The sequence below is a fragment of the Dermacentor variabilis genome, chromosome 3, assembly GCF_050947875.1.
Source record: "Dermacentor variabilis isolate Ectoservices chromosome 3, ASM5094787v1, whole genome shotgun sequence".
Lineage (NCBI taxonomy): Eukaryota > Metazoa > Arthropoda > Arachnida > Ixodida > Ixodidae > Dermacentor > Dermacentor variabilis.
The window spans coordinates 66659569-66671853 of NC_134570.1; the positions used below are offsets into that span (position 1 = coordinate 66659569).

Consider the following 12285-nt stretch of genomic DNA (forward strand, 5'->3'; position numbering starts at 1 on the left):
CAGAGGAGAAAGGTGCCTGGAGGCGAAGAGAATCGCGCGCCGAGGATGGATGCTCTATCGCTTGTTCTTGTTCCCTAGTGAAATGGCGCAACCCACTCTGGGGGATCGGCCATGAATCAGGCGGTGAAGAAACTGTTAGAACTTAAAAAAAAAAATTAATTCCCTAGCTTTGCCCCAGGAAGCAGATGCTTCCTCCTCCTTGTATCTCACTTTGTTAGCCACTGTTTAGGATACAAGACATGCATGCATTCTAAGGCATCCTGATCTCGCTTTGAAAGGAGCTTACCTTTGAGTGATCATAAATTGTTTCTTCCTCTTCAGTAGTTACTTATAGCAGGTCTCACAGCGTGCGGCAAAGCAACGCTACCTAGAGGAAAGTCTAGGTGACGTTGAGGGAAGGGGGAAGCAGAAACTTCAGAAGCAGAAAGCGTCAGAGTATAAACTTAGGCGGAGGCGCACTTGGGGTGACCTCTTCCGACAGTTGCTACAGGTTTTGTTTGCCATACAGACGTACTGGGTTCGCCTCCTGATAACATCATCCTCACATGCTGTACCCCGTGTTATCGAGCGAAAGCATGCGACGGTGAGCCAATGACGGCAGCTCGATCTTGCATGCGCAAGGGAGGAAAGCAGGAGGAAGCGCACAGCTTTCCCACTTGGACGCAACTTCGTTGATCACGAGGTTCAACTGTATGTGTCATACTTCTCTGCCACTAAAATTATTCAATCAGCATTGTACACCTCCTTCATCCTTGTGACACTGCTGCGTGGACGTCTTGCACATTGTGCATACGCCTGATTTGGTGTTTGCATTTTGCCATAGCTTGTAAAAGGTCTAGCACATAAATATTTAATTGGAAGACAATAAAATTGACCTTTGCAATGCACTAACATTGCATAGGATGAAAAATGAAACTGTACCCTTAACCGTTAGCTGTATGCCATTTAATTAGAAGTTTCATGAAAATTTCACCTTACAGATTCCAAAATGTGCATTGGATATGCATTTTTTTTACCCTTTTATTATGCATATCTATCCCTGCACATGTGGTTTACATCAGTGGAGCTGTTCTGTCAGCTGGATGGGGAGGCAAGGATTCATCCATTTGTTTTTTGTAGTCCTGTGGTTGTGCCTCCTGAGTAATGCATGTGAACATGAATTACTTTCAGTTTTAGCAAAAGCAATCCACAGCCAGTAACAGATGCAACAGTAATAACACGCTAGAGAACTTTCTTCTTTATTACTTTCTACAGATGTGCGCAAGGGCCATGCCCTCCTCAGCACAGATGATCAGCCTTTTCTGGGAGTGGGTACGACAGCATTGCTTCTTAGTTGCCTACTTTACATGCCTCCACCTGAAAGAAACATGAAAGACAGCATGAAAACCACCCTTCTCATTCCAAGCACATACTGCTGAAGGTATTAAGGGGGGACCCTGCTCTTCGGAGCCGAAAATTGGCCCAAATATCTTTTTCCATCCCTTTGATCCCAATTGATGTGGATCATTTTAATCCTGCTTGATTGAGCTTTCACCACAATCACTATGAACATGTTTTGAAATGTTTTTTTCCCCCAATTTTCCCAAAACAGGATTTTTGATGGCGGCACAGTTCTGCCACGACAATATACCTGTTTCTACTGACTATCACAATAATCTTTTTTTCCTTCAGAAAGGTAGACGATCAGAGACTAATATGCCTATAATATAATGAATAATGTGACAAATTTTCAAAACAATGATTTGTCCTGGGTGCTACTAAGGTTTCTTACAGTAGAAGTTTTCCATGCTCTCACTTGATACGAAATTTGCTTGGAATACTATTCTTGCTGTTTTGCACTATTTGTTGGTTCCAAATCATTTTTGTATGTCTGTCTTTATTGCACCATATATAGTTTAGTAAATAGCTCACATCGAAACAAGTTGTGCAAGAAACAAAAGTATTAAAATTTGTAGCACATTATTTACTCTGCAAGAAAACAATCTTAAATTAGCATATTCAAATACAGAAACTGAGCAAGTTTCATCAACATCTATCCAGAAAAAAAGAATTGTTTTGAAGCACAGAGTTTTCCCTTAAAGGGCCCTTCACCAAGCCTGACCATTTTGAGTTGACAAACGCAGTGCATACAATGTGCATTAACAATCGTGTCTGCAAAGTATTACATTGTTATGCACCACAGAAAGAGCTTAAATTTCAAATCAAATGCTGTCTGTCCATTGTCTTCGTGACACCGTGATCCCAGCCAGAGATTCGGCATATATTGTGCAATTGCACCTACGTACATGGCAGTGCTGTGACGTCGTTCATTGTGACATGTGACAGACTTGTTCAAGACAACATCAGTTATTTGTTTAATCTGTTGCTTTAATAGATTAATCAAAGTTAGAGAAATAATAAATCACACAAACAGTATATCTGCGAGTTTTTGTTTCACTACATACTGTAGAAAGACTTCTGTTTCATCTGCTTGTTCCCACATCATGCAGTCGCGCGTGCAGAGAATGTAACTAATTTTCTAGTGTTCCAGCGCCAAGATCATGCTCTCTCATCTTCTCATGGCCGCCTCATTGCTCGTGATTGTGACACTGATCAGGTGTTCTCGTGTTGAGTGCACAAAATCGTAATCGTCCACTGCATGATATGCGACAAACGCAACAGCTCATGTGCGAGACCATCACGGAAGTGTGCCACCCAGGAAAAACGCGAGAGAATATTTTTTTTTAAAGAGAGAGGGCCCGTGACATATTTGTCACATGATCCTCCGGCTCCAGTATGGGAGAACGCAGGAAAGGAACTTCGCTTGTGGAGGCTAGATGGGGCAAGTGGAGAGATAGTCTACGTTGGCAGTGACGCTCACCTCCTGAAATCATGGGTTCACACCACTTCCAATATTTCTACCAATGCTATTAACTACCTAATTTGAAAAATTGTTGCTGCAGAACACTCCTTAGAGGGCACGTAACAACTTCCAGCAAATAACCAACATTTGCTGTGTGACCTGGTGAGGAGCCTTTAAAACATGCTTGAACAGGCCTAATGTAAAGTTATGCACTAGGACACTGAAAATATGTCTTTAGCACAATGACACATCTTAATGTTCCTGCAAAAATAGACAAGCATCTATGCACAGACTTACAGGAACACTGAATTACCAGTGGCTCACCCCCCTTTCACCTACATGGCAAGGGGATGCAGAAGTTTCCTTGAACACTAATGAGAATAAGTTTTTTAAAGAATGCAAGAAAATGACAACAGCTTCTACACATGGAAGGCAACGAATTCCTTTGCTAATCTGTAAGCAATAAGTATACATTATAGCACTAAGCTAATGAGCCACGTTTCGAGAACAAAAATCTTTGAGCTTGGAAGTCAAGAGCACTTTCTCACGATGCAACATCTTTCTCTATTGTTGGCTATGCAACAATGCATACTTCACGTTGCTCACCAGTCACAGAAGGCAACAGAAAGGGGTCACGTGTGACGCAGCAGTTAAAAACAACCAGCACAGAAATCTAGAATTGTACACTCGGCAACAACTTTCTGTGGCAGCACAGCCAAAGCTACGTGGGCGGAGCTAGTGTGGTCCCAATGTTTTACCAGCAGTTTAAGTTTTGGTTTTGTTAGTCGAGCTCTTCTTATGAACACGTTACTTCAAGGTCTTCTCTGGTCATGAGAGGCAGCGCATGGGTGATGCCTGGGTGCTATTTACAGCAGCTACTGCAGACAGACCTCTCGTGCTCATGCAGCGCTTTGTTTCCATATACGGCATCGGTGCACAGATGATGCACGCTACTCTGGCACCATCTTGTAGCCATTGTTGCCGCAGAGCCTGTCTTGCATGACACTACACTTTTCTTCTCACGCTTCCACTATACCCTCCTCCCACTGTTTGTTCTCGCCATCTTTCATTCCCGGCTGTGCTCCACATTCACTCTTTGATCCTTTGCTTTGCTCTAAAAGTGGAAATACTCGATGCAGCAATTTTCTCATTATAAAAAACAAGTCTTTATTAAGAAAAGAAAGGACAAGTGGGATGTTTTGTTTTACGCAGCGCAGTCTACAGATGCTCATGTTTGCGAATTGCATGCAGAAGTGTACTAATGAAAATGCCCTTCGGCTGTGCTGTCACAGAAAGTTGTCCCCTGGTGTAGGTCCACATGGCAATACATATTAAAGGGAAGCTGAAGGGTTTTAAAAAGAAAATGAATGAAGAGCTATACATAATGGTTTTCAACCTTCCGAATTTGGATATCGCATCGAAATTGAGCAAAAGAAAGCACAAACAGATTTTATTTCGACGAAAAGTGCAGCAGCAGAGTCTGGGCAGCTCGTCCGCCCTGTTTGTGCCTGTGATTACAGTCGCCGACCGATTTTCCGGACTCCAAAAATTCGGACATGCCCGATTATTCGGTCAGCTTCGCGGCACCGCCATTCTCCCCATAGACCATAATGTATAACAACTGCCGAAAGTTCGGACACGTTGCAACCTCTCGTCTGATTTTTCGGACACTCCTTGAGCCAACCCGATTGAGAGCATCATGCACCGACTCTGACCGGCGCGTAGTTCGACTTGCTGAACGCCGTTTTTGTTTTGAACAGAGCCTCCTTGCTGCCCCACGAAGTGGCGCTACTGGAGATCCCCGCTCATCATCATCGTTTCTGCCTGGTTTGATAAAGTGGCTCTACAGCAGTTCCGGTTTCAGCTTAGTAAGCCATATCAAGACAATCCAGCAGCCGATTTGTTTCTTCACGCACGACGCTGCGAGCAGGCCGCGTTTTTTGTTTGTGCGACTGGTGTCGGCACGGTGGTGTTTGCTTTGTGTGCTGTGTCGAGGTTTCGGTGATCCAACGCGGCGTACGGAAACATCGCGTCAAGTGTCTAATGGCGCCGACAGTGCCCGCGCAGACTTCGCTGGGGAATGCCGGCAAGCGGGTGCCGGGAGGCCTAAGATTTGTCGCCTTCCGATGTGCTCCCTACTGACGCGGAAAATGTTCTGCCGAGACCTGCGCAGTGGTTGCATTGCGATTCCGGACACCGTCTCATTTGACAGTTTCACAGGTGCTGACAGTGCTGTACTGACATGCGCAGAACTCGACGACGGCGAGATCATTCGTCAGGTTTCTGCTGCACCGCCGGACGATGACTCCGAGTCGGAAGATGACGCACCATGTGCTACGCTGCCGTCGCATGCGGAGCGTGCACAAGCAGTGACTGTGCTTTCAGCCGCCTATAGTGACGTACGACCCTCTCAGAGATTCAGGCTTATCTGATTGCGCGTAAACGGAACAGCGTGCAATGGCGCATTCACGATTTCTTCAAGCCTACTGCAGAGCCCGAATAAGTGCGTGGAAATAAAGGATCTCATTTTTTTTTTTCTTAATCTGCTTTTTCGGACACTTGTTTATTCGGACATTTCCGCAGTCCCCGTGAGGTCCGAATAAACGGTCGGCGACTGTAATCGGGCGCCTCATGAAGTCAACAATCGCGTTCGTCTGGACCGACCGCTGCTGCTAAAAGCTGCTGGTAGCAAGCAGTGGTTTTGACGGGAACGAAAGCGAAGTGTTAGCATCTCCTCGTGTTAGAAATGCTCTTTGGAGAGTATGTTTTTTGCAAAGCTGCATTCAGCAATCCACTGAGTTCGTTTCCGGGCAAACAACTGTACTGTTATATTCCTACATGCCTCCTCGTGGAACGTAAGTGGGGATGCGATCGTCGGCTTCGCTGGCACGAAGCGACAGCGCAATTTTAACCGGCGATTACGTCGCTCCTAAGTGAAAAATCCCCCGCAAAATTTTACCTGCATGGTTTGTAAGGTCCCGCATCTATATATGAGCTTCTTATTGAATTCGACAGACTCTTCAGTTTCCCTTTAATTCTAACGCACGCTCGTTAAAACAAAAGGAAAAGATGACATATACTAACATCATGCATACAATTAATAAATAAAAAATAATCTGGCAGAACCTCTCTGTGATGACTAAGTTATGCAAGAGCATTTGCAACTTGTTCAACCTCCATTACAGCCAACTGAGCACAGCACGACGGTGTGTCTATTTTGTTTTTCAGCCTGACACACTGCACATCTCTGGAGGTCAAAGCTGTTTGAGCATAGGATGATGGTGCATCCATTTTGCATCATCACTTTTGCAGCCAAACACACTACGTGTCAATGTTGTGCCAGCACAATGGTAGTGGTGCTCATCTGCTCTACTTTCGCACGTATTCTGTGCCCCTTCTAAACTGACAAAGTAGCGTCGAGGATACGTACTCACTTGCCGTGCTCCAAGCCCGAGTTCGATTCCTCATAGGTGCTAGATTATCTCAAAATTATTTTTAGACAGCGATAGTACTGAGGCCTGATAGACAAGACTAAAGTGGGGTAGAGTAACCAAAGAAACACTTACAACACCCGCCATGAATCGAAGCGCCCCCAAAACTGTTCAAGAGCACTACTCACCGTGCTGCAGTCGGCATTCCTTGAGAACCTGGTTGAAGCCATCGCACAGCGAGATGTCATGCTGGTTCTGGGCGCACTCCAGAAACTGCTTGAGCTCATACTGGCAGGGACCACTGAGCTGCTGTTGCTGCTGGTACTGCATGGGTGGTGCGGCAGCTGCAGGAGCAGCAGCAGCAGGTGCGGCCTCGGCGCTTCCCCCTCCCATGCTACCAGTCAGGGCATGACCAATTGTGTGGCCCTGCAACAGATATGCAATGCTGTGCTGTTATCATGCTATATTACCAGACACAAGCACCAAGTTGAAAGCAATTAGGACGCTTTAGAAATAGCACACTCAAAGTTTGCATATGGTAACTGCCCTCTATACCGAAGAATTCAACTCAAGTTAGAGCACTTCCTTTTTCCATCCACCTCCCCTTCGCGCACAGCACCGAACACCACAATATGGTCCTTGCAGGACTAGCATGCATGAAAGCATGCAGAGCAAAGCCAACATCATCAAAAATATACACATTCAGATGATGTGCTGTCAATGGATATGTGGTAGATACGGCTTGGTTAGAGAACTCCACTTGGAAGTTGTGCATGAGAAGAATGAGAACTTGTAGGTGTCAGTCCTAGCACAAGATGTTAGTGAATTGGAGTGATGGTGACTTGCATGCCATCTGGAGAGGGGAGTTATGTATAGCAAAGAATTTATGGTTGATGCGTGGTTACTTGGCAAGAGCACAAAATGTTGGAAGTATTTTGTCTCCTTAGTGGTAGAATCATTTTTAGTGTTTTGATGAAGGACAAGTATGGACAAGGAAATTCTGTTTCTGGTCTGACAACAGTAACTAAGCTAAAGGAAGAGAATTTCTCAAGTTTGTAGCACAAAAGAACAATTTATCGAGAGCAGAGCAACACATGTCGGCAATGTGCAGGTTCCAAGAAAGGTTATCAGATTCTACACCTAGGCATTTATAGCTGCCACCCTGCTTTAGACACGAAAATCTAATTTTGTACACATGCACCAGAAGGATTTTGTTTGATTAAGTGTATGTGAAGACAGCTTTATCAGTGTTCACAGACTTGACCCATTGTTCGCACACCCTAACATATTATGCAACCTTAATTAGCATTCAGACTGACCTTTCACACAAGTAGTTCCGTGAAATACAACACAATCACCTGCAATCTTTGTACTTAAGACATAACAAATTTGAAGACGAAAGACCACGTCAATCTGATTGCCACTGTCCAAGGATTAGACAAATAAAAGTGGAATCCCCTTTTATGAAGTCACGTAAACAAGTTGCTAGCATACACTTTTATTCCAAGAATTAATGCGAGTCACAACAATAGGTTTAAATAGGATCATGTGGAGGGTTCCATGCATGTGCAGTATCGCTGATCGCACTAGTAACTGGGTCCTCTAAGCTGCTAGGGTAAACTGAAGCCTTGTAAAGCAACAAAAATTCAATGCTGCGGTTTAAGCACGGTAGGGGTGCAGCTACCAGGCATTAGCTTATTTGGGAAAAGCAGACTAGTTGTCCCTCCTCCTCATCCTTCCATCCCCACTGCACATTTAATGCTTGGCCATCGCTCAGGCAAAGTGCGGTTTCCCCCGAGTGGGCAGGGACACAGGCTGCAACGTGCACTCCTAGCCCCAGACACCACTGGGTTGGAGCCAACAGGGCACTCCACTTCAGTACCCCTGCACAGTGGTCATCACTGCGGCGGCCTCACAAATAGTGCGCAACAGTGCTTGTTGCAAAATCTCCGCAACAAGCAGAAGGTTTGTTCTCTCAAAATGACTTACACCACAAGTCTTGTAGCACGAAACCAGTTAACAGGATAAGGAAGTTTCCTGTGACGCTGAACATGACAAGCCAGAACACAAGCAAGCAGTCAGACTGGTCAAAGGCTTAAGAAGTACATCGAATCGGACTAGTTGGTACAATTTCATGCCGCAAACACTTCTAGCATATTTCAAATTTCTAGATATAGGAGTCCTTTTTCAGAGCTTGTAGTATTGTTTAGTTTGCACTGTGTTACGGATATGAATCCATAACAATTGGCGAATTCGACATATCTTTAGGCTAAATCTCTAATTATAAGAGCTCTTTTCCAGTGCTTGTGTTGTCACTTTTGTGTGCCTTCTCTTTACCCTACTTAGTTTGGGCTGTCTTAGGGAAATCACCAAAGGCAGTGAGAATGCTGCCATGCTGTGTATTTCATTTGTTTATGAAAGCAGTTTCCAGCATAAGTTCAAGTGGCGCAGATTTATCCCAAATGCACTTACATATGTGCAAGTGTGGATTATTATATACACTTCAGTTAAGCACTCTGGTTTAGGCACTGCTGCCTCCTTGACCTGAACAGTTTGTCAATTAGCTCTCATGGGAATTTTTGCACTTCCTGCCTACTGCCATTGTGCTCTACAATTCTGCTAGACTTTCATGTAACCTCACCATAAATAGCTAATCCCGACAGTATCTAGCATTGGACCACTGCTAAGGCTGACTAAAAAATTTTGAAGCGCTAGATGTTATACTAGTTGCGCACAGGCACTGTTAAACAGTTTACAGACACTCCGGATAGATATCCTTGGAGCGTTCCCGCCATTTCAACAGACATGGCTTCAAAAGACACCATCTGCAAGCTCCTGTACACACATCTGCAGTGCTTCACCAGCTGAAATAAGTTATCTGAAATGCAGCAGCACCAAGCTTGCACATTTCACAATTGAGGACCGCATTGCATAGGTACAGGCAGGGTCATGTGGCATCCTAGAAAAAGACTATTTCCTGAGCCTGACCACGCATCTTGGATTTCATATGTGCTACATGACCAACACAATGTTGTACTGTTTTAATAGGCTACAAGCTAACCCTGAGGAGACAGACTTTATGCAGGACCTACATCCTGCAAACGTTCGAAGCTGCCTGTACACTTCTACACTCTCCACCAATATCGAAGGAAACACCAGATTTGTGCTCAAAGGTGGTAATTCTCCTTGTGTGCTTGTAATCAGGAAAAGTCAGACAGATTTTTCAACATAAGAAAACATAACAAATAGCAATGAATGAGGTTCTGACTTGCATGTTTGGAAGAATTACTGTGGTATTAGCACAGATGAAGTGTTCCCTTTCATATTGGCGGAGAATGCGCACAGGCTAGCTGAGGTTGTGATGCGGATCATCACGAAGCAGTGCGGCTGGTATAATGTACATGTGAACCAAAGAAAGCTTACAGAGAATCACTCAATACTACCATATGAATGGCAGAGAAAAACCCACCACTGCAGAGCCAACGGCAACTCCAGCTGCTGTGGTAGCCATTTGAGCAAACATGCCAGGCTGCTGTGGCTGGGACATCATAGGTGCTGGTGGGTGCGCTTGGGTTGGCACTGGCTGCGTTGGCGCAGCTGCTGCCCTAGCTGGGGCCGGTGCAGCTGCTGCTTGGCGTCGTGGCGGAGGTGCAGGGGCACGCCTCATCCTGCAAGCAGCAGAAAGCATGTTACTTGTTGCCAAAAATACTACTGCGCACAAGAGTAAGAAAATCAAAACAGAGAGGGAAGAGAAAAGAAAATGCAATAAGGCTTTACTACTACCGAAGTGGATGGTATGCAAAGAACTTGGACACAGTACATAGTGCCACCTTCTCACATTTCTGTCATGTCTGTTGGTTGTATGTAAGTTGTAATTTATGCATTTTCAGACACAATTTACTTTTAAAACTTAATATAGTTCAATAAGGCACCGCCACTTGGTGGACAGCCTAGCAGAACGAGGATGTATGCTGCACTTCAGCACACATCTGTGTGCGCTGGAGATACATTGCTTGTGGTGGTGGTGCTTGTGTAACGTCATCTGACGTCAGTTGGGGTGGTGGTACTTGTCTAATGTAGTACACATCAGTTTCGCTGTACATTCACTTCCACAGGGTGGAATGGACGTGTATTTTCCACCTCCTATTTTTCTTTATTTCCATGCTCTTTAAGTTGCCAGGCAATGTCCCCATAATACTCTGCTTCCTTTTTCAGCTGCAGAATGGAACAGCCTTTCCCATGGCACCATCATAGTCAACTGCCCAAATGATATTTGAAATCATAACTGATCACTTGTCATCCTAAGCCACATGGCAAATGTCTTTACACCATTATTCTCTAATTCCACTCTTTGTGTAATACCTGCTCAAGGGGTTTTTAAGGTAACAAACTGAACTTTTGTGCAGAATAGTTGGGGCTGCAACGAAATTTTAACATGCCTGCACCTGTATCATAAATGAAGTCACTGCTATAACCACTGAACAGACTTTTTTTTTTGTGTGTCAACTTGCCTTGAGGTCAAGTCTAGGGCTATCACAACGACCAACAATGCTGCTAAAACTGCATGACTGCACTTATCAAAGATGCCAAGTCTCAGTGTTCAACCTGGTGGCTGCTGACTATGCTAGTTGCTTTCATAGCAACTGGGTCATTCCAGTGAGCGTCACTTTCAAACACAATATAAGCACTGTTTTTTCACAAATGATAAAACAGTGCCTAAGGGAGGCCACCAGAAATATCACTTACCGAAAAGCTGGTATGAGAATTTCAAGTGGCGTCAAGACCAGTCTTTATTAATTTTTTTTCTTCCATCTCTTTCTAGTTTATAGTTTCCGATAACAATAAGAATGGCTTGTAATGTTACTAAGGGCTGTAATTTAAAAACTACCTTAACTTCACTACGCTCTCTGGTGTCCCAAACCCTAAACAGTGGCAACGTTAACCAGAATTGCATCATCTGCTTTCCAAGTTTGACCTTGGGACAGGTTACGGAAGGCCCACCATGTTACCTTGACCTTACAGCCATTTTGCGTCAAATATCACTAAACCTGAGCAGAGAGAAACAAGAGATGAAGGCACTGGCGGCCGAGTTGGTTTAGTGCACTCGCATACGGACTTCGCTCACGATTTACCAGTGCTTCTGCGTCACGCACCAAATTAACGCCGCCGTTTCAGCGCGCAGTGCATTTCATTTCGCCATAAATTATGCAACACCACAGGCAGATGACTGCAGCGTGCGTTTACGCGACGTAGTAGGCACACAGTGAAATGCGCGTCAACTAGTCTTACATACAGCTGAAATGGTAAGCAAAAACCAAATGCTAAATACCTACGAGGTTTCTTGACAAGGCTGTGAGGCGAGTTGCATTGGGAAGAAGGAAAATTCATTCATTCACTTCTGCCGCCACGTTACTCGTGACGGAACTAGAAGATCCGCACTTCAGCAACCGCCAGGAAGCACAAGCCCGACGTGCGCACGAAAATATGCTCACAGTAATTCATAGTAACGAAGTAACAGAAATGAGCCTCAAATCTAGAGTTCTTTTAGGATCTGCAGGTGAAATTACTGGTATTTCGCAATCAGCCCACGAACCGAAGTACGGCAACGACGCAATAGGCGGAAAACACCGCCGTTGTGATACGAACACCGCTCCACAAGTAGCCACAACTAAAAGCGTCATCAGGCTGTGCGAGAAAATTAAATATGGATAGACGTTTTAGCACGGAATGTCCAACTAGACACGCGGCCGAGTTGCCGATGGCGCGTTGTCGGCAACCGCTACTCTTTTCCAACAAAAACTATAATACTTCAGGTACGTACGGTGCAGATGGAGCCCTCCTTTGACGAGGCATCTTCTTATTTGCTAATTACTAACAGAAAGGTACTGAAAACTCGCAAAGGACAACGAAAATTGTCGCACAAGAACGACGACCGCAAATTCAAGGGCACAGTTTCTCGAAAAACCTAAAAGGTTGTGATGATGATAGAGGTGGGAGGTGATGGAATGATGT

General features: G+C 44.7%; 1 protein-coding gene across 1 annotated transcript; it reads right to left on the reverse strand.

The window, feature by feature from the left end:
* Positions 1–1214: 1214 nt before the first annotated feature.
* On the reverse strand, positions 1215–12252 carry Chchd2 (Coiled-coil-helix-coiled-coil-helix domain containing 2). The gene is made up of 4 exons (XM_075685427.1): positions 12095–12252; positions 9743–9941; positions 6462–6699; positions 1215–1356 (listed from the first exon to the last, which is right to left on the reverse strand). The coding sequence occupies exons 1-4, from the start codon at positions 12124–12126 to the stop codon at positions 1343–1345; spliced, it is 483 nt and encodes a 160-aa protein (XP_075541542.1). The 5' UTR covers positions 12127–12252; the 3' UTR covers positions 1215–1342.
* Between the last annotated feature and the right edge of the window lie 33 nt (positions 12253–12285).

Excerpts from the sequence above, each read along its gene's own strand:
- Chchd2 (XM_075685427.1), bottom strand. The coding sequence starts at position 12,126 with ATGCCTCGTCAAAGGAGGGCTCCATCTGCACC. Across the intron at positions 9,942-12,094 it reads AGGAGGGCTCCATCTGCACC|GATGAGGCGTGCCCCTGCAC; the intron begins GTACGTACCTGA and ends TGCTGCTTGCAG. Across the intron at positions 6,700-9,742 it reads TTGCCGTTGGCTCTGCAGTG|GGCCACACAATTGGTCATGC; the intron begins GTGGGTTTTTCT and ends TATCTGTTGCAG.